At 37.8% G+C, this 18,611-nt stretch overlaps 1 protein-coding gene across 2 annotated transcripts; it reads left to right on the forward strand.

Moving 5' to 3' along the window:
• The first annotated feature begins 1,111 nt into the window (after positions 1–1,111).
• Positions 1,112–11,092, forward strand: cdc42ep2 (CDC42 effector protein (Rho GTPase binding) 2). Of its 2 annotated transcripts, none has more exons than XM_084113248.1 (2): positions 1,112–1,304; positions 7,160–11,092. In XM_084113248.1, exon 2 carries the CDS (start codon positions 7,436–7,438, stop codon positions 8,180–8,182), a length of 747 nt encoding a protein of 248 aa, XP_083969374.1. In that variant the 5' UTR covers positions 1,112–1,304; positions 7,160–7,435; the 3' UTR covers positions 8,183–11,092. The 2 variants fall into 2 exon arrangements, with proteins under 2 accessions (XP_083969374.1, XP_083969373.1); XM_084113247.1 differs by having other exon boundaries at positions 1,173–1,534.
• Positions 11,093–18,611: the final 7,519 nt, after the last annotated feature.

Raw genomic sequence — 18,611 nt, forward strand, 5'->3', positions numbered from 1 at the left:
GACACAGGTATGAATCTCTCTCTCTTGATAATTCATTCATTCAAATAAATGTAATCTTACTGCACTAGTTTATCTCTGTGTCTTATTCAAAGCGGTCAGTTTTACCCTTCCGGTCAAATATTGGGCTGCAATCATCAATAACAGCTTTAAGTTGTCACTGCTGGCAAATGACCATGGTATAAGCTAGATAATCCACGGCTAGCTGTGCATTAAGCGATTTTACGATTGCACTTATTTTTTCAACAATATAATACAATAGGCCTATAGTTACAGTTATTTACCTTATAATTAAATTATTAATTTTCTCTATATTCATTAAAATACATTTTATCAGTATCAGAGCATGGCAGTCATAGTCATTCAAGTCTTATTATAATTGGTAAAACCTGAAATCCAAAGAAAGGAAACATTGATATTGTTTATTTTCTTTACACAAAACAATATCAGTCAATACACAACGCCTGTTAAATACCACTACACATTTGCTGGTGGTGGTAATGCCGTAAATCAAATGAGTCCTACCTGTCACATCATTTCTTACTCTGCCTTCTCTTAAAAAAAAAAAAAAAAAAAAAAAAAAAAACTTTTTATCATGGTAAAAATCTACATATTCCCGAAGAAAGTATTGTTTAGTGTAAAACATGTTGAAGATCGGCGAACAGGCTGTCGATTCAATAAATAGGTCCTATAAGCTATTTCCTCACAAAAGCTGTTTATTCAGCAGGCCTCTCCTCCATTGATATCCATTTAAAAACAACAACAAAAACGGCCACATTGTCTCCTTCCCTGTGTTGGGCTTTTTTAATTTTTTTTAAAAAAAATTTTGGTCTAAAGGTAGCAGGCTTTCCTTCCAGTGGCTTTGACCGTATCATGATTTTAAATTCAAATTAATTTCCTGAACTTGAACTGATTCGAATTATATATTTTTTATTCAAGAAAATAATATACAAGTGTAATGTGAATTAGGAAAGGTGAGTAGGCTACTAGCTATAAGAGATTAGAGGTTTAGAGAGTGAGTCATTTACGTTTGTTTTGATATGGTTTAGAGGAGGGTGTGGAGGGTGTGAGAACTTCAAATTGAGTCACCGCAACGTGTGCTGCTGACAGCGGCGTGCGTGCGTGCGCGTGCGTGATGCGCTACAGACTCCCTCTGCTGTCCTGCTGGAATCTTCAGCAAACACGGAAGAAGCGCGACAACGCAGCGGTAAATGCCAAGTAATGGTCTGGATAACACAATTGTAGATAACAGCGATCCAGATCCACAGAGTCCAGTCCTGTGCGCTGAGCTTCAGCAGTGATGTGAGGTGGGCTTACAGGGCTCTATAGCGCGGCTCTATTTCTACCGGATCAGCAAATACTCTCTGTATGCGGTATCAAGTGTGGGGGTTATTTTTGTACTTCTGTCAGTTCTACTGGTTTTCGCGCTGGAAGAAGTATATGTGACCGAGCAGAATTGGTATTGATTAATTTTGACCTGAAAGACCTGCGCATAGATGCGTTTTGGAAAGGACTTGATCACACGGGAATCTCAATGGTAGGCAAACTATAGTATTTGCATGTGGAGTTAAAATCGCAAGCCTATTGAACACAAAATGTGGGAGCGTTTTCACGCAGAAGTTACGCAGAGTTGCCTGTTTCTTCACATCAGTGTATTTTTTTAAGTACAAACTATAGTTTTAGAACATAAATCATAGATTTATATTCTCTCGAGCATACAGGAAAATGCCTATTGTGTCCGCCAGTGATGAATATAATGTGGAGGGTCTCTCTGATGGCCAGGGGAGCGCGGGGTGGTGCGCGCACACTGCCATGATGACATTGGGCTGCTGCCATGTGATATACGAAGTTAAATTTTTCTGTTACCTGACTCTGCTTCAATAACAAAAATATCGTGTATTTTTGGAAAAAGTTGCATATCAATTAAATGTGATCTGTAAAGGAGTGTAATGACTTTAAAACGCGCCCGGAGTAAATTGTATCGTTTTGGAGCGTGAGTGCGCGCGCACACAACAGCTTTGAACAGAGGTAATGACAGGCAGACCACTGCCTTCACAACAGAGCTGCCTTTTTAAAATTACATTACAGCAAACAGAATTACATTTTTAATTCATTTTAACAAGTGGAATTAAAATGAATTTAAATTCCTATTGTTGCAAGTATAATTTTGAACTAAAAAAGTTCAAGACAAGCCTTGAATGTTTCCATGACATGTTTGAAAATTTCAGAAAGTTTTGAAGTGTCTTGAAGTTTGAGGATTAATAGGCTTTACAATTAGATGGGTAGATAGGAACATAAAGCATAATTTTGTTTGGAATTTGGAATTGTACATATATTTATTTATAAAAATGTTAATGTTTGTTTATTTTGTGAATCATTTGGGTTTTAGTTATTACACATTTTTCTGTGAGGAAAGGCTAAGGAAACGTACCTCGGTAAGGGAAAGGTACTGTAAAAGAAGTGTAACTGTGATCACATGTGCCTTTCAAAGTTTTATAGTGTTTGAGATCCCATAGAAGTAAATGAATCACACTTGTAAGTTAACTTATAAAACAGCTCTTTTTGGATATCAGATTCCAATTATAGCTCATTCCAAAATGAATGTCATTCCACATGTGTTCGACAATTAGCAGACAAGCAGTCTATTTATTATGTGACAAGCTGTTTCCACACAAGAGCAGTGTATTCAGTGTTTTCTCCTCCATTGACCTCCATTCAAACAGAACAGCTTCCGCATTACACATTTTTATAGTCTTGAAGGGCTCCTGGGAACTCTGTTCACATTGTCAGATAGTCTTCTGGTTTATTCTCGATTTTGGGTTGTTACGTTCCAATTCATACTGATGTTTGTCTAATAATATTTTGGACAGAATATTGAGTATGTGGTTGTCCTGAGAATGTTTTACCTAGTCATTTCTGTTATAAATGCAAATTCTATAGGTATACCTCACCGCCATTAACTGCAATTGGTTTGATTGGTTTGCAATTGGAGCCAGATTATAGCCAAAGAAAAGTGGCCCATTGTTCTGATTTTTAGACCAAGGTTGATTAAGTAACTTATTGTGTTTCTGTTTGATAATAAAAATGTGTGAGATCTGGGCCGTTTTTCAAAGATCATGACGTTGATGTTTTGATAGTTTATAGTCACTGACAATAACTCTCTCTGTTAAAAAAAATCCAAAAGCTTTTTGTGTCAGTGTGTTCTCTCCATTGTCTAACAAACAGAGCGGTCTGTTGAAGGGCTTGCCTGAGCAGAGTGCCTCATTTATGCTTTCTAGCAACATTGTTCACTTCTGCTCTGAAACTAATAAATAACCTCAGGCCTTCAGGGGAGTGGCGTAGTTAATTTTCACATTGTAAAATGTCTTTTTAACATGACTTTAACTGAGTAAAATTATGGGATGCATTATATTCTCCGGACTGAATTTTTTAATAGGCCTATCTATGATTGGACTGTTGTAAACACAGAGATATCGGAATACCATAAAAGAAAAACCATTCGCACTTCCTGACACTTCTCTGCGAGTCTGAACAGGACTCGCCTGATTCCTTCTCTGGAAATTTCAGTTATTCAGATTCAACATTGTTATTCAAAGAGCAGTCTTGCTTGACCCGCTTTGGCTTAATGCAGTATTCACTCTGTTATATTATAAAGGTGATGCTGCTGATAGAGCTTATGCTGATTTGTAGTTGAACATTAATTTCACTTTTTTACCTCATATGCAAATAAATCACTTGTAAATGATCTCACCTAAAAAGTTACTTGGTGCTTTTAATGAAACAAAATGTGCAGGTTGCAATGTAATTGAATGAATCACTCAATTGGTTGGTTTGGTCAGGGCTAGAACTGATGTGCTAATTGCTCTCTGACTCCCATGGTTCATTATCTTGCTCAGTTTAGTGAGTGCACACGCATGTGCACATTTACCATGCACACTCAACATTCATGTGCTTCCATTTGTGTCTTTCATGTGCATATAAAATAACTTGAACAATGAATATCTGATGCTAACTTTTACTGTTTGAAAAAAAATAATACATTTTTCTAAATAAATCAAGTCACATGGTACCTCATGAGATAGCATTTTGTCTTTATACCTTCTGTGAATATTTTTAGATGTTAGGTGGCATAATGCATTATTGAAATTACTTATGTTCCCCCTGTGGAGATAATTCACCCAAATATGATAATTCTGTCATTACTTAGGCTACTCACTCGTGTCTTTCCAAACCTGTGACTTTCTTTCTCCTATAGAACACAAAATAAGATATTTCGAAGAACATTTGGAATAAAAAAAAACATTGGTTACCACTGGCTCACATTGTATGTAAAAAACAAGAAAACTAACAAAACACTGGGCCTGAGAAAATATGTTCTCTTAAGTAATAAAGGTTTGAAATGACTGATGACTATTCCTTGATGTAATGAATGAATATAACTTATTTATATGATAAACCTTTTTAGTGAACTTAGTTTTTTGTTTTTATCATTTAATTTTGTGTTGCTGCATTTGTCAATAGTAGTGATCGGAAAATGTTAACCATTACCAAGATTTTGTATAAAAATAGTGACTTATTACCATTTTAAAACATTACTTGTCTAATAGAATTTTTAAAAGCTTTACAATTCACATGATCAAACTGGAATAGCCACATGTTTGAATGACCCACATACAGCACTATGTTGATTAAATCTGTTAGGCAAGACACATAACACTCAGTTGACGCATCTAGGATCAGTATTATTTGAGGGAAATGATCTGTAAACACACAACATTTCAGAGCCTCTCTGACTTTAGCTGGGTCACTTATGCAACAGCGAGGTGGCTTTTCCCACACTTGAGATGGAAACACTGGCCTTTGTTTTTGGTCGGAGTGTGTGCCAGTTGAGCTAACCTTGATAAAAGTCAAGGTTGAAGGAAATACACACACACACACACACCAGGATATAGTTAACTGATTCAACTGCAGAAGTATGATTTAATGCTAAAGGTATGCGTTACGAGTCATGCTCTAGAGCCCCTGACGTATTGTCACACACATACAGGTCTTACGGTCTGTTAAACCTTTCAGCACACAATGAAACACACTAACACATGCACTCAAATGTTCCCATTATACCGCTGCTGTACCTTTATAAGTTTTGACAGCTGAGTCCACTATCACCAGACACATGGAGATATGATAGCCTATTAGACCTATGTGTGCAAGTCAAACATGCCAAGACTAACAACAAACTCTAATTATTTGCTCTGACTCTTTTCCACATTATAGTTTGTTTATCATCTCTCACTTCTTATTAAATTTTGTAAAAAAATAAATAAAAATCTGTCGTCTTCTAAGTAAATCTCACTTTTAACTTTGACCTAAAGAACTCATGTGTTATATAAGATGTGCCGCTCATTTTGAATTTGGATGGGTTTCATCTTTTTGTAATTTGATATATTTGTTTTGTTGTTGTTTTTTACTTTGAAGTAAGTCTCAGTTCAGTTGTTAATAAAAACTTTTAAATATCTTTGAAAGAAGTATCTTATGTTTACCAAAGCTGCATTTATTTGATCAAAAATGCAGTAAAATCACTATTATAAAACGGATAGTTCCAGTCCTTGATTCTGATTGGTTGAGCCGCGTTCGAATCCGTTGTAAATTACTCAACAAACATACACCTGTGACCGTATTACATTAATATTACTGCGCAACTGCCGTTTGTGATTCTCTGTTGCTGCATGTGTTGCTTAGCAACCTCTTTGGAACTACATTGCTTGGTGGAGGAATAAATGTGTTATAACGTCAAAGAGTATAGAAGTAGTTACTTCTATACTCTTTGATAACGTTATATTTTTTGTTACTATTAGAAACTATTAGAACATCAATGGAGAAAGGCATATAGTTCATCATAACATCGTAATATGCATCATATACATAATTCACCTGCTATATTGCTAAATGTTATCACGGGATAACTGGAGACTCCCCTGCTTCACATAGTAATGATGATGCTAAAGCCCGCCAATTTTTGAGACTGTCTTTGGTTTACTGCAGTTTTAAAGAGAAAATACTCAGCAATGGTGTTGACTTATGAATTTGCACATGATTTGTCTTAAAGCATATTAAAAACACCACATAGACATAAACAACATTAAAAACTTGATTTTCACCACAGGGAGACCAGCAGCACCACTTTAAAGGGATAGTTCACTTTGAAATTAAATTTTGGTATGTTTTAGCTTACCTCAAGGGCATCCAAGATGTAGGTGTCTTTCTTTCCACAGTAGTTTCAATTTTGATATTTTTAGGTCAAACCGTTCTTGTCTGTCAGTCATTTAATGCAGGTCTATGGTCACCACCTCAAAGAGCAAGCACAGAGTCCAAATTAAAGCAATTCCCCATCGTCCAAATTAAAAAATTCCCCATCGTAAGTACACATTGATGGCCTAAGACACGAAACGAGCAGTTTGTATGAGAAAGCGAACAGTATTTATATCGTTTTTACCTTTTGTACACAACCACGTCCAAGTGATCTGAGGGCGCGGGCGCTTCCTAGTGTGTGACGTGTGCGCAGACTGGTGCACTAGATGTCACCTTGTCTACGGCAGTTCATTGGAACGAATGTCTTTAAGGCGACATCTAGTGTATATATCTATGCACCAGTCTGCGCACACGTCACACACTAGGAAGCGCCCGCGCCCTCAGATCACTTGGACGTGGCTGTGTACAAAAGGTCAAAACGATATAAATACTGTTCGTTTTCTCATACAAACCACGCGTTTCGTGTCTTAGGTCATCAATGTGTACTTACGATGGGGAATTGTTTAATTTGGACGATGGGGAATTGCTTTAATTTGGACTCTGTGCATGCTCTTTGAGGTGGTGACCATAGACCTGCATTATATGACTGACAGACAAGAACGGTTTGACCTAAAAATATCAAAATTGAAACTACTGCGGAAAAAAAGACACCTACATCTTGGATGCCCTTGAGGTAAGCTAAAACATACCAAAATTTAATTTCAAAGTGAACTATCCCTTTAATAGATTTCAAAATGTCATTTATTCTTGTGAAGGGAAAGTCTATGATTAAATCAATGCTACTTTGTGTTCAGTTAGTATGTACTACAGTAAATGTGCTAAACACTCTTTCTCTTTCTCTCCAAAACTGCAGGCAGACTGGACTGGCAGTGTCTGTGCGGATGTCAGAATTGTTGTCCTGATACTGTCTTTCTCCATGTGGCCTGCCGATGTGGATTCTGGGCTTTATATATGAAGAGACACTCTGAACCACAAAATAATTTTTCATGAGAAAGAATCAAAAAAGCATCCTGACTGTCCAGTTGGATTGAATTTGAAGTCCGTTTATTCTCTTCACCGTTGCTCTTGTCCATTCACCCTGCTGCAAGGTCTGTCTCTCTGTTGTGCTGGAGGACGCACTGGGTCAGACATGTCGACCAAGGCTCCCATATACCTTAAGCGACGAAGCCGTAAAGGAAAGAAGGAAAAGCTGCGTGACCTCCTTTCATCCGACATGATCAGTCCTCCGCTGGGAGACTTCAGACACACCATCCACATTGGAAGTGGAGGAGGTGCCGACGATCTTTTCGGTGACCTGTCTTTCCTACAAGGTAAATTTCACCTGTTACCGGGGCAGCAAAGTCATCAAGGGTCCTTCCAACTGAGTCGCACAGCCAGTGTAAGCAGTCACCCGCCAGCCAGCGAGAGCTCGCCTCTGCTGAAAAATGCCCTGTCGCTGCCTATCATTGGAGGGGTGCAGGCGCTCACACTTCCGGCTGTGACTTCAGCAGCAACGGTGACTGCTGAGATCCCAACAGCCCTGATAACAAACCAATCGCCCCCAACATCTCCGTCTCTCGCTCCACCTCCCAAACCTCCCAGACTGCACCTGGAAGAGAGGAACTTGTCACGGCATACATCGCTTCCTGCATCTCCAAACCGCTGTCCACTTAATTTGCACACATTTGGGCAGAGTCCAGAAGAAGATGAGAAATTTGTGAAGGATGGGGATGGGGGAGAAAGGTCGTATTTGTCCAACGCCGGCTCTATGCTTTCCCTCCATCTGGACTTGGGGCCATCCATCCTAGAGGATGTGCTTCAGATCATGGACAATGAGAGAACAGGGACGTTCAGTGGGCGACTCACACCCAGTGGACGACAAGAGATCTATACCTGAAAGTGAACAAAGAGATGTGAGTCAAAGCTTGATGATACATAAATGAGCTAATCACATTTTTCTTAATGCATCAAAACATTTCTCCATCTGAGAGAACTCATTTACCTGCTGTACAATGGCATACCCTGGAGACTTTGTCCTTTTTTTGCTCATTATGCATTTCATCTTTGGAAAAGACCTTTGGAAACTACAGGATTTGAACCAATCAAAATTGAATCTGTTTCATCATTGGATTTCTCTGTTATTTTTGGACTACAAGCAATGCAACAATTCTGGCTTTAAATCTACTCTTAGATACATTTTGAAACATTTGATCTGAAAGCATTTTAGCAAGCACATCTCAGACTACCTGCATTGAGTGTACATTATGTATTATTACAGAGCAACATCCTACATGCCTCCTGGATTTACTACAGGAAAAGAAAAACTGGCATTTTCCTCTTTCAGCACAGCGATGACATCATCTCCCCCCTCTGTGTTGTTGCAATTTGTGTAATCGGGTAAAAATGCGCAGCTCCTCCCTAATGATCTGGACATGCACACGCGCCAGGAGGCCTGTGCGTCTACACCCTGGGATTTTAACGTTCTCTCCTTTTTTTTTTGGGAGTAGTCTTCATTGTTCAGAAACAGAACCCCAAAGGCTTGCTTTTCACTGAGCAGGAATTAGGAATGCTTTCCTTTCATAAAATACTCATTTTTTTCTGTGTTTGGTTGTTGTTGAGGTGTCTGCGATCCCTCAGGCATTGACAGATGATCATTTTTCATGCAGCAGTAGTTTTTTCTTTCTCCGATTGAGCATGAGCGATGGGGCCAAAAGAAGGGCTTGTGTTACCTTGGTATCCCCCACCCCACAGGGGTTGAAAATGCTCTTTGCTTTCCGTTCACAGATTTAGACTGTAGTATTATTTTCTTGTCAGATTATGAAATAAAATAACTAACTTTACTTTTTTTTAACTTACCTTGCAAAAAGTGCATCAAACTGTCAACGAGGTGGGCTTAAAAGAACAAATAATAACAGAAACAGTCATATTGCAATCAGCGTTTTGTGATGCTACCTTTGCACTGTGACAGCACTAAGAAAACCTACTGCATTCATTTAAACTCATCAGTTCTCATATTTAAAGGTACACTATGTAACTTTTGATGCTCTAGTGGTTAATAAACAAAACTGCATGCGTCTTGAGGCGTCCAGAGCTACTTCTCTGTTTATGTATATGTCTGCAGCTGTTGTCGCCCCGCTCAGTTTGAAATAGTCCAAATATAAACACTTATTGTAGGCGTACCGTACCATACTCGCTCATTATATACATTTTGAACAAAAAAGTTACATAGTGTACCTTTAAAAAAATCTGTTTGAGATGAAAATGTACAAAATCCAAATAAGTATATATATTTTTTCTTGTCTGAAAAGTTTTGTTCTAAGTAGCCATTGTTTCTGTCACCGTGTCTATACCGGACCGCTAGAAGCTGTCCACAGTGGACGCAACAAAGCGACCGTTGCAAATCCATTTGTCCTTTGTAGCAGAAGTAGTGCGAGCACTTGGAGTACGTCAGAAATATTAAAGGGCAGCAATTTCCTGTTGGAAATTTGTTGTCTCGTCACACTGTATCCAGTGTCATTAGCATCACTGATTATAATGGGTTCTACTTGCTTTTGTCGCATCGTGCCACTCGTGTCTGATGTAGACACGGTGTCATATTTAGTGGTTCTTTCTTTAGGATTCTTGGTTCCTTTTTTCATTACTAGTGAATTGTCTTACAATTTTATCCTTACATTGTGAATTCCATTTCCAAAGCTGAATCTATTTACAAAGTCATAGTTCCATGCACTTAACTTTGTTGACATACATCTGATCTAAAGACCAATTAAATCCACAAACAGATTAGATCCTATGGTGTACCTTTCTAATTTCAGTATTTTTGTAAGCTTAAAGACTAATTTCATTACATTTATTATCATCATACTGAACAGGGACCCGAATGTTATACATAGAATTATTGATCAAAACTCTTTAGTATTTATTCTGGATTTACAGTATTAAAACTTACAACTACATTAACCAGACATTTGTGAATTAAGCCGTTCTCATAGCCACTTTATTAAAAAAGGATTTGAAAGAGACAATATGAAAATATCTTCACATATGTCTTTTTTATTGATTACATCAATGTGTGTTAGTTTAAGACCACGTGTATAACTCGTATATGCAGTTGTATTTAATTAAGACAGACGATCTTATGATTTTGCTTCACTGAAGCACAATTACAACGAGAAAAAAACAAAACAAAAACAATTAAGTAAAAGTACAATAGAATTTTAAAGGTCAGACCATTTAACAAGCAATCGGGTAAATATAGATGGGTAGATGTAAATTTAAATGATGTATTGCTAAAAACCACACGTGCCTTAATAAATATCTCCAAAATACTTTTCTACTCCACCACAGCAAAATACTGTGATGTTGACTAATATTGATGCTATTTTTAGTTCATGAAAAATATAAACTTGAATTATTACTCGGATTTTGACGATTAAACTTAAAAGATTGCATAAATATATGACATTCCTGACAAAGACATTTTACCATAAAAACGCATCATGTTTTTAGTCTGAAGGGGAAACAGCTGCATATGTTATCTCTATATTGTAGCGTAATGTTTCTGCCTTTCAGTAAAAGTGAATCATTAACTTTTTCTACACATCTTAACCGTGCATCATATGCCTCTAACACCTGTTCAGATTTGCACCAGAGGACATTTTTGCACGTCTTATTGGGCTTTGTCAGATGCTATACTGTGGATGTTAAGTGGATCTTTGCTGCTGCTGCTGCTGCTGTACACACTACAATAGACTTAGATGATAAAATATAGAGACAGAAACATAATGGTGAATAAATGCTGATTCAAGTATGGCTGTGTTTGTTTTTTTCTTCTCCTTAGGTAAGCACAAAGGCAGTCAAAAAATGGATGCTTTATGTGGATTATATGTGTAAATATATGGATTTGTACTGACTTACCCTGCCCTATTTTATTGCAACAGAACTCTTTAGCTAAGACTAGAATTTATTATGGTTGAAAGAATGAGCAGAATTGCAGGTCAGTGCATGAACGACTCTGGTATTACTGCACTACCTGTGAGACACTTTTTTCATCGCAAGTCTTAGCACGCATGCCTCTATTACTTGAATCTGTTTTGAATACAAGCAATGTCTTGAATTTGCAATTTTGAGACTATTTTGTGGCTGGGAGCCAGCCTTGTGGTTTTGTGTGTGTGTTCAAGGCACTTTAAGAGTTTGAGAGTGTGTATCTGTGTACTCTGTTTATTTGCAGTAGCTCCTCTATTTTTTGCACAGGCCCTGGGAATCCTTCCAACTGGCTTTATTAACACAGAGCAGCCCGAGTCCCTGACCTTACGATCACAATACCATGGGAACACCAGCTAGAAAGAGGGCAGCAGTTGGAGAGAGTAGGAGGAAGGGAGTATAAGGAAAAGGGTTGAGGGAAGGTGAACAAGGGCCAGGATGAAGGAAAAGAGGAAGTGAAGAATTGCAGAAGAGCAGATATATTTGGTATCAGAAAGGAGACCATAGATCACAATCCATGATTCATTAATTTGACAAAACACATTGTTGCACTTTAGTACACATTACATTAAAGAAAAAGAGGGTGAGGCTCCTACAATCAACTCAGAGGAAACATCTCATAACCAGTGGATCTGCATTCTGATTGTTATAAATCTATGAAACTAATGTTTCACAGCACAGTATTGGGCCACGCTTGGCAGACTGAAGCTGAATGGACCAGCTAATCAATGTCTTCAGGATCACTAGAAAACTATACAGGCAGTTGAGTTTTTATCAGGGTTGGAGCTTAACTCTGCAGGATAGTAGCCCTCCAGGACAAAGTTGCCCATCCCACAAATTCTGCCTATTTTAGCTCTGTTCCTCCATTCCTTCAGTTTAAAGGCGTTTTCACACCTGGCTCGTTTGGAGCATTTGTTTCGGAACCTGGTGCGTTTTCTCCCTTAGTTCGGTTAATTTAGGCGTATGAACACGGCAATCGCGCTCGGATCCGCAGATAGCCTGAACAAGATGGCCTCGGCCCTAATGAAAATTAACTCTGGGGCAGTTCATTTGAGGTGAGAAAGCAATTTGACCCAACGGACCAACAAACCAAGCAGTATCAAAATTCACAACAGTAAATGTGTTGTATAAAAAGCAGCAAAAAACAGGCTTGATTTATATATATATATATATATATATATATATATGTGATATTTAGTGAAATATTAAATGATTAGAGTTCAGTTATCTCAAAAGGTAATTTTGCAGGTAATGTAGGGGACAGATAGGCTTGTGCACATTTGTGAACGACCATCTTAAAAGATTCCACAAATACAAAAGTGCATATTCATGGACATTCTTATGGCAGAACAATACTGCAAAAGACTTGTGATTTGTTGTGCATGAAGTTACAGTTACAGATAAAGCATTTATGGATTGTGAGCAAAGACACTAATGACAATAACGTATGATCATTTGTAGAGCGTGCACGTGTGTGAATCTCTTGCGTGCATTTGTGGGAGGTTTTGATACTGTTTTCACCCCATAGTTTTCAATGTACAGGGTGTGTATGTGCATCTTTTTGTGATCTCTCTAACCTAGGAGGGAATTACAGTCCTTATATCAAGGGCTGGCTCTAATGTGTTCCTGTCTCTGTCCTCACTCCCATACTAACAGAATGTAACAGATAATAACCACCCAGGCAGCTTCTGCAAACACGCACACGCATAAAAAAAACATTTCCATGGAATATTCTGAAAGTGCTCTGAGGAAGGGAGGATACTGAAAAGTATTCACCATGTGCTCTGTTACTTCAGTGCAGCCTTTGTGAACGTGTCCAAGGCTTTGCTCTGTGTGTGGCTACTATTCACAACCTGTCAGTTGTTATTGAGCAAGACGAATAAAGGAGGAAAAGCAAAGGAAAAAGAAGAGAACATAAGAATTATCGAGATAGAGGTTTGGAGAGGCGGAATGAAAGATGTTTGTTGTTTGATATGGCCTATATACCTAAAACTGTTTTTTTTTTTACCTAGACTTCTGGGTTCTGCCTGTTTGTTGGATTATTTTCAAAGTGTTGGGTAGTTTTGTGTAACCCACTGCTGGGTTACACGTTTCACTGATGGTAGAAACTCTCACTCCCCAGCCTGCTGGATCATACAGTAAATCACTGCTAGTTTGAAATTCAAAACTGGATCGGTTTGCCAACGTTCATTTTGTCTCCTGTCCTGAGAGAAAATGTCCGGAGTTGATCTTCTTGAATAACTTTAAAGGGATAATTCACCCAAAAATGAAAATTCTGTCATGCAAAATAATTTCTCTTTTGAACTGCACCTTCACTTCCATTTTTCCTTTTTCTTCTCTTGTTTTCCCTGAAATCTCTCTAGTCTCTCCCTATAGTGTGTGCACTTTTTGTATGCAGCTTGTACATGTCACTTTTTCACTTGCAGGTGTACTGTTTTGAACAGAACTGTCCCAACCTTGTTGTAAAACAACCACCTCTTTATAATTTGTTTGCACAGAATCTATTTATACGAGTTAAAATCAAAGTATTGCATTGTGCAATGTTATTTTAATCTTAGAATGACTTGAATATCCAAGATTTAACAAAGCTATATTTCATAGAAATATAGTAAAACACATTTTCTAAATTGCCTAAATGTCAAGCTTAGAACAAAAACAACTAGATCATGACAATATCTTAAAAAAAAAAAAAAAAATCCTAATACTGAACTGACATGACTCATATTTGTGTGTTATTGTCTACTCTACCCTCGCTCCAAACCTATTGATGTGAACGTTTGTCCGCTAAATTACTACTGTAATATTACAATTAATAATGATGTCCTTAAACATAGGCCTACAGTATTTTGAGTGACGATAGTAGGCTAGGCCTTGCTAGTCGTTTAATTCATACTTAGACAAGTTAACGAAAACAAAACTACAGTAGCCAATATTTAAAGATGAAACTGACCCGCACTTGATACCCTAAACAGGTCAGCAATTTTCCTACATTTCGAGGGTTCTTCTTGGAGAGCATTCGTTAGCATGCCCTTGCCCTTTCCCTCTCGTCTTTCCTCGAAACTGTTTGGTGGAGGCGCGGAGCTTTGCCAGTCAAGAATAACAGATGCATGATTTATTATCGAATGCCGAATTCGAAAATGATCACTTTGGTACATTGGGCTGGCAAAAATATAAAATAATGATAATTTATTTTAAAAATCAGTCACCATGCCACAATTCTCCCTATTCAGTCCGGGCCCTGGGGGTCAGGATTTCCTAGAATTGGTTAATTCAGAATTACAAACGTGATTTACAAATGCCTATGGTGAACTGAACTAATTCTGACATCCTTTCTGATCATATCCACACAAGCAGCTGAGACGTCATTTGGCTGCTTCCAAAATGCTGAATTCATCATGACACGTCTTCGCCTCCTGTCTCCTGATATACCTGAAGGTATGTATATGAAGTTTGAATAATGCTAACAATTATGTTATGTTTGAAGCATTTATGAAGTCATCTGATCGATTATTGAAGGCAGTATAGAAGTATCCTCCTTCGCTGCATTTGATATCCCACAATCGTGTCAGTTCAGTTGAGCTAGAAAAATAAAGATGCGGTTGGTTGTCAGTTTTTTGTGTAAATGAACGTTTTCTACTTCTGATGTCATTTTTAGCCATACATTATTATTGTAGGTAATTAATTATTTGTTTATAGTTATCACCAAAGCTCGCTCTATTTTTGCTGTAGATCATTAAACCTTTGCGCTGCCGCAGAAGTCTGTCTGAACAGTCATTGCCTGATAGGGCAGCGAGGCAACAAGTTTTGAAGTGGTCACGTCACTGCACTGCAGTCCAGCTCTACCTCAGTTTTCGGCTGCAGCCCTGGTCTCGGTCTCGTCAGATTGACCACTAGTGCCACCTCGTGTCCATTCGTGAACACTACAACATTAAGAGTTGGAATAATATAACGGGTTTGGTTCTTTCTTATTGAAGTTAATTTTGTCTGTTTACACATGTAGTACACATGTATGCTCTTAATATATGATTTTTATTAGTTATTAATTATTCAGTGAAAAACACCCCTTGGCTAATTCATGAACGAAGCGTTCTTTCGATTTGGATCATCTTGTCAAAATGATCTAGTTCACAAAACCCATATAAATAGGTAGTTCGGAACTTCGGACACGAATCGGTCAGATCTGGTTATCGAATTCACTGCAGAGGCTCTGCGGTTTTCCTTACTCACTGCAGAATCAAATGACATGATCCAGCTCCTCCTCTCTGGACGTCTAATGGAGTGGAGGGATATGCGTTTCTCAAACGGAAGGCTGCACCCTATGAAGGCTGCATATCTCGGCTGCCACGTCATCAAACGTCGCTGAGGGCCATCTCAATTTAAAGGATCCTTGGAAGGCAGCGTTCGTGTCACGTCCTTCATTCAGCTCATATTGAAGGATGCATCGGATGTATCCTTCGTGGCCTTAAATCACCCACAATCCTTTGCACACATTCAAATTCACGAAAATAAATCAACGGAAAATGAGTCGGTACTGAGCTTGTCTGAGTTTATTATTAAATGTAAGACAAAAATAATGTTTTCGGACATGTTGATGTTATCTTTTGTTGTGCTGTAAATTAATAATTTAACACTAAATTGCCAATAATGTAAGCCACTGGGAGACCTCAGACGGCTGTCATTCACTGTATCGCATTAATAAAAAGCTAGTTAATATAAAGATTTGTAATGCAAAGTATTTTTCCAAAATTAAGTTTTAATAGTATTTTCGTGTTGTGAGCGTGGGGGCGGAAACATATGTGACGTAGCCATGCGCACTTACTAGACTGTCTCATCCTAGCGTTTAATTGCTGAGCAGGACATTAGCCCACAAGCCTCAAGGACTGGACTAGAATGGACACAGAAACACCCATAGAGTTTTGGATAGGGTTTGGGTGTGGTTGGATATTCTAGCTCCACCCATTAGACCCAAATTACATTCGCTAGACCTAAGCTCCACCCATTTGTTCTGTAGTGGGCAGCCTCGCGCTACTTTTAAAATGTTGCAGTGCAGTGGCGGAACTAGAGTTTTATACATGGGGTGGCCAGGGGGTACACAGTACACACACACACACACACAGACAGTGGAAAAGCTTATGGAAGGAATTGGGTCACTCTGTTTGTGTCTATAAGTGTTGAACATCCAAAATATTTGCAGAAAACAAAGCTGAAGCACCAAGGAGATAAGATACCGTAGCATGTGTCTGTTATGAACTGCTGCGTTTATTTACAAAAAAACCTCACATTTACAAAAACATTTTTTTTCTTTTTTTAATTAGATATAGCAGCCATCAAGCAGACATGTACTTGAAAAATGTAAACAATTTTATTTCCCATTAATATAAAGTCTTATCCTAGGAAGATTTAATACAACATAATTCTGTATAATAATTTATAATTATTCTTTCTAATTATAATTATAATTATTTAATTTATAATTATTTTTTTGTGTTAATTTTTGGGTGAACTATCCTTTTAATCTGGCAAAATCATCTCAACTTAAATTCCTGAATTGGGTATGTGATTGACTGCCTGTGTCTGGTAGATGCTCTGACCTGTTCCTGGTCCTGAAGTCTGACCACACTGACTCTGACTAGCCAGTGGTGATGCAAGGGCTGGGGTCTGTTTGCACCTGATCTGCCTGTCCAGTCCAGTCATTTTAAGCCAAAATGGGGGTCAACCTTCAACAAATTTCAACAGAAACAAACTCAACTGATTTTGTATCCTCAATATGTCCTAAGTAAGGAAAAAAAAAGCCCAGAAGAATCCCATTAGGGGAAAGTTTCGAAAAAGACCCAAATATAGCCTATTCATACTTTCTCTCACATGAATAGGGTAGAAATGTTAACCTTTAGATATCACCATGAAAATTACTGAGTTGATTACTTACATCAAGACAAACAAAAAATGTATTACAAGTTTTTTTAAATTGTTTGTTAACATGGACAAACGGTGCATAATCTAATTACGTATGTGCTAATTTGCATAAATACCACAACAGATCTAAACATTGGGTATAGCCAGGTGAAAACGTCTTGTTGAATCTTGTTGACACATAACAGCAAAATACTAAATGTTAAGGTCTGAATGGAACCCATTTAGGCTACCCATGAACATTAATACATAGAGGCAGGAAGAAGTACTTTAGAAACCAGCCTTTATTCATTTTTAAGAGATGGGGTTTGGGGCTGGGTCCGTGGGACTGTTTCTGGGGGACGAGTCTGAGGGAAGAACAGGAGACAATGGTAAGGAGAATGCAGAAGACAAAAGGTAGGTAAAATAAAAAGTGAATCCCCAGAAACAGTTTTCGAAACTTTCCCCTAATGGGATTCTTCTGGACTTTTTTTCCTTACTCAGGACATATTGAGGATACAAACTTATTTGAGTTTGCTTCTGTTGCAATTTGTTCAACCTTTTTTCATAAAAAATTACTGGACTATGTTTGTGCTTATTTAAAAAGATCTCTGATAGCCTATCTCTCCCTTTCTTTTCATGTTTAATTGACCCTGTTCAAAAATATGACACATTTAAAATATGATTCCAAATTCCAATCATATTCATATTCTAATCATCATCCAGTTACCAACATTTTTATCTTAACTCTTTCTCGCCAGTATATATATATATATAAAGGTGTTTTTGGTCATTTTGGTCATTTTCACAATTTCATGGCACCCCAGAATATGTTGTTGTATGAATATCTGAACATACCAAAAGAAAGAACAGACCCTGTGCTTTTAAACAAAAAAAAATCTGTTTTATTCTAGCTTCGTGCGTCTTTTTTTTATCAACACTTGAATGTTGGCAAGTTTCATAAAAAGCAACATGAGCAAAAAGCTGAGAAAATCGCATTTTTATCAAAGACTACATCTAAATCCGATTTCATGACGATAAAAACACAGTAGATCGAGTCCATCAACACCCTACTACACCCATAAAGCTTCACAGTCCTATAGTGATCGCATTATGATATATCACTTGTTTCTGCTCTTCTTTGCCTGCGTTTTGATCTCCTATCCTCACATTAGCTAGAACATTTGTATACTGTAACGTGCAAGGTAGCCTACTGTATGCGTGTATTTTTTTTTTTTTTTAAATCAGTATCATACGGAGCCCCTGAGGGGACCTGTGAAAAAAAAAAAAAAATAGGACTTTCGCGTGCGCACGAGAAACTATCGCGTGCGCACGAGAAACTTTCGCGTGGGCACGAGAAACTTTCGGTTTGCGTTATAGCGTCATTAATACAAATGTGGAAATATGGATGATGTATATATCATTTATGTTGTTGTTTGACATGTTTTGAAGTGTAT

Source organism: Abramis brama (genome assembly GCF_963993115.1).
Source record: "Abramis brama genome assembly, chromosome: 5".
NCBI classification, from domain to species: Eukaryota; Metazoa; Chordata; class Actinopteri; order Cypriniformes; family Leuciscidae; genus Abramis; species Abramis brama.

Excerpts from the sequence above, each read along its gene's own strand:
- cdc42ep2 (XM_084113248.1), top strand. The coding sequence starts at position 7,436 with ATGTCGACCAAGGCTCCCATATACCTTAAGCGACGAAGCCGTAAAGGA.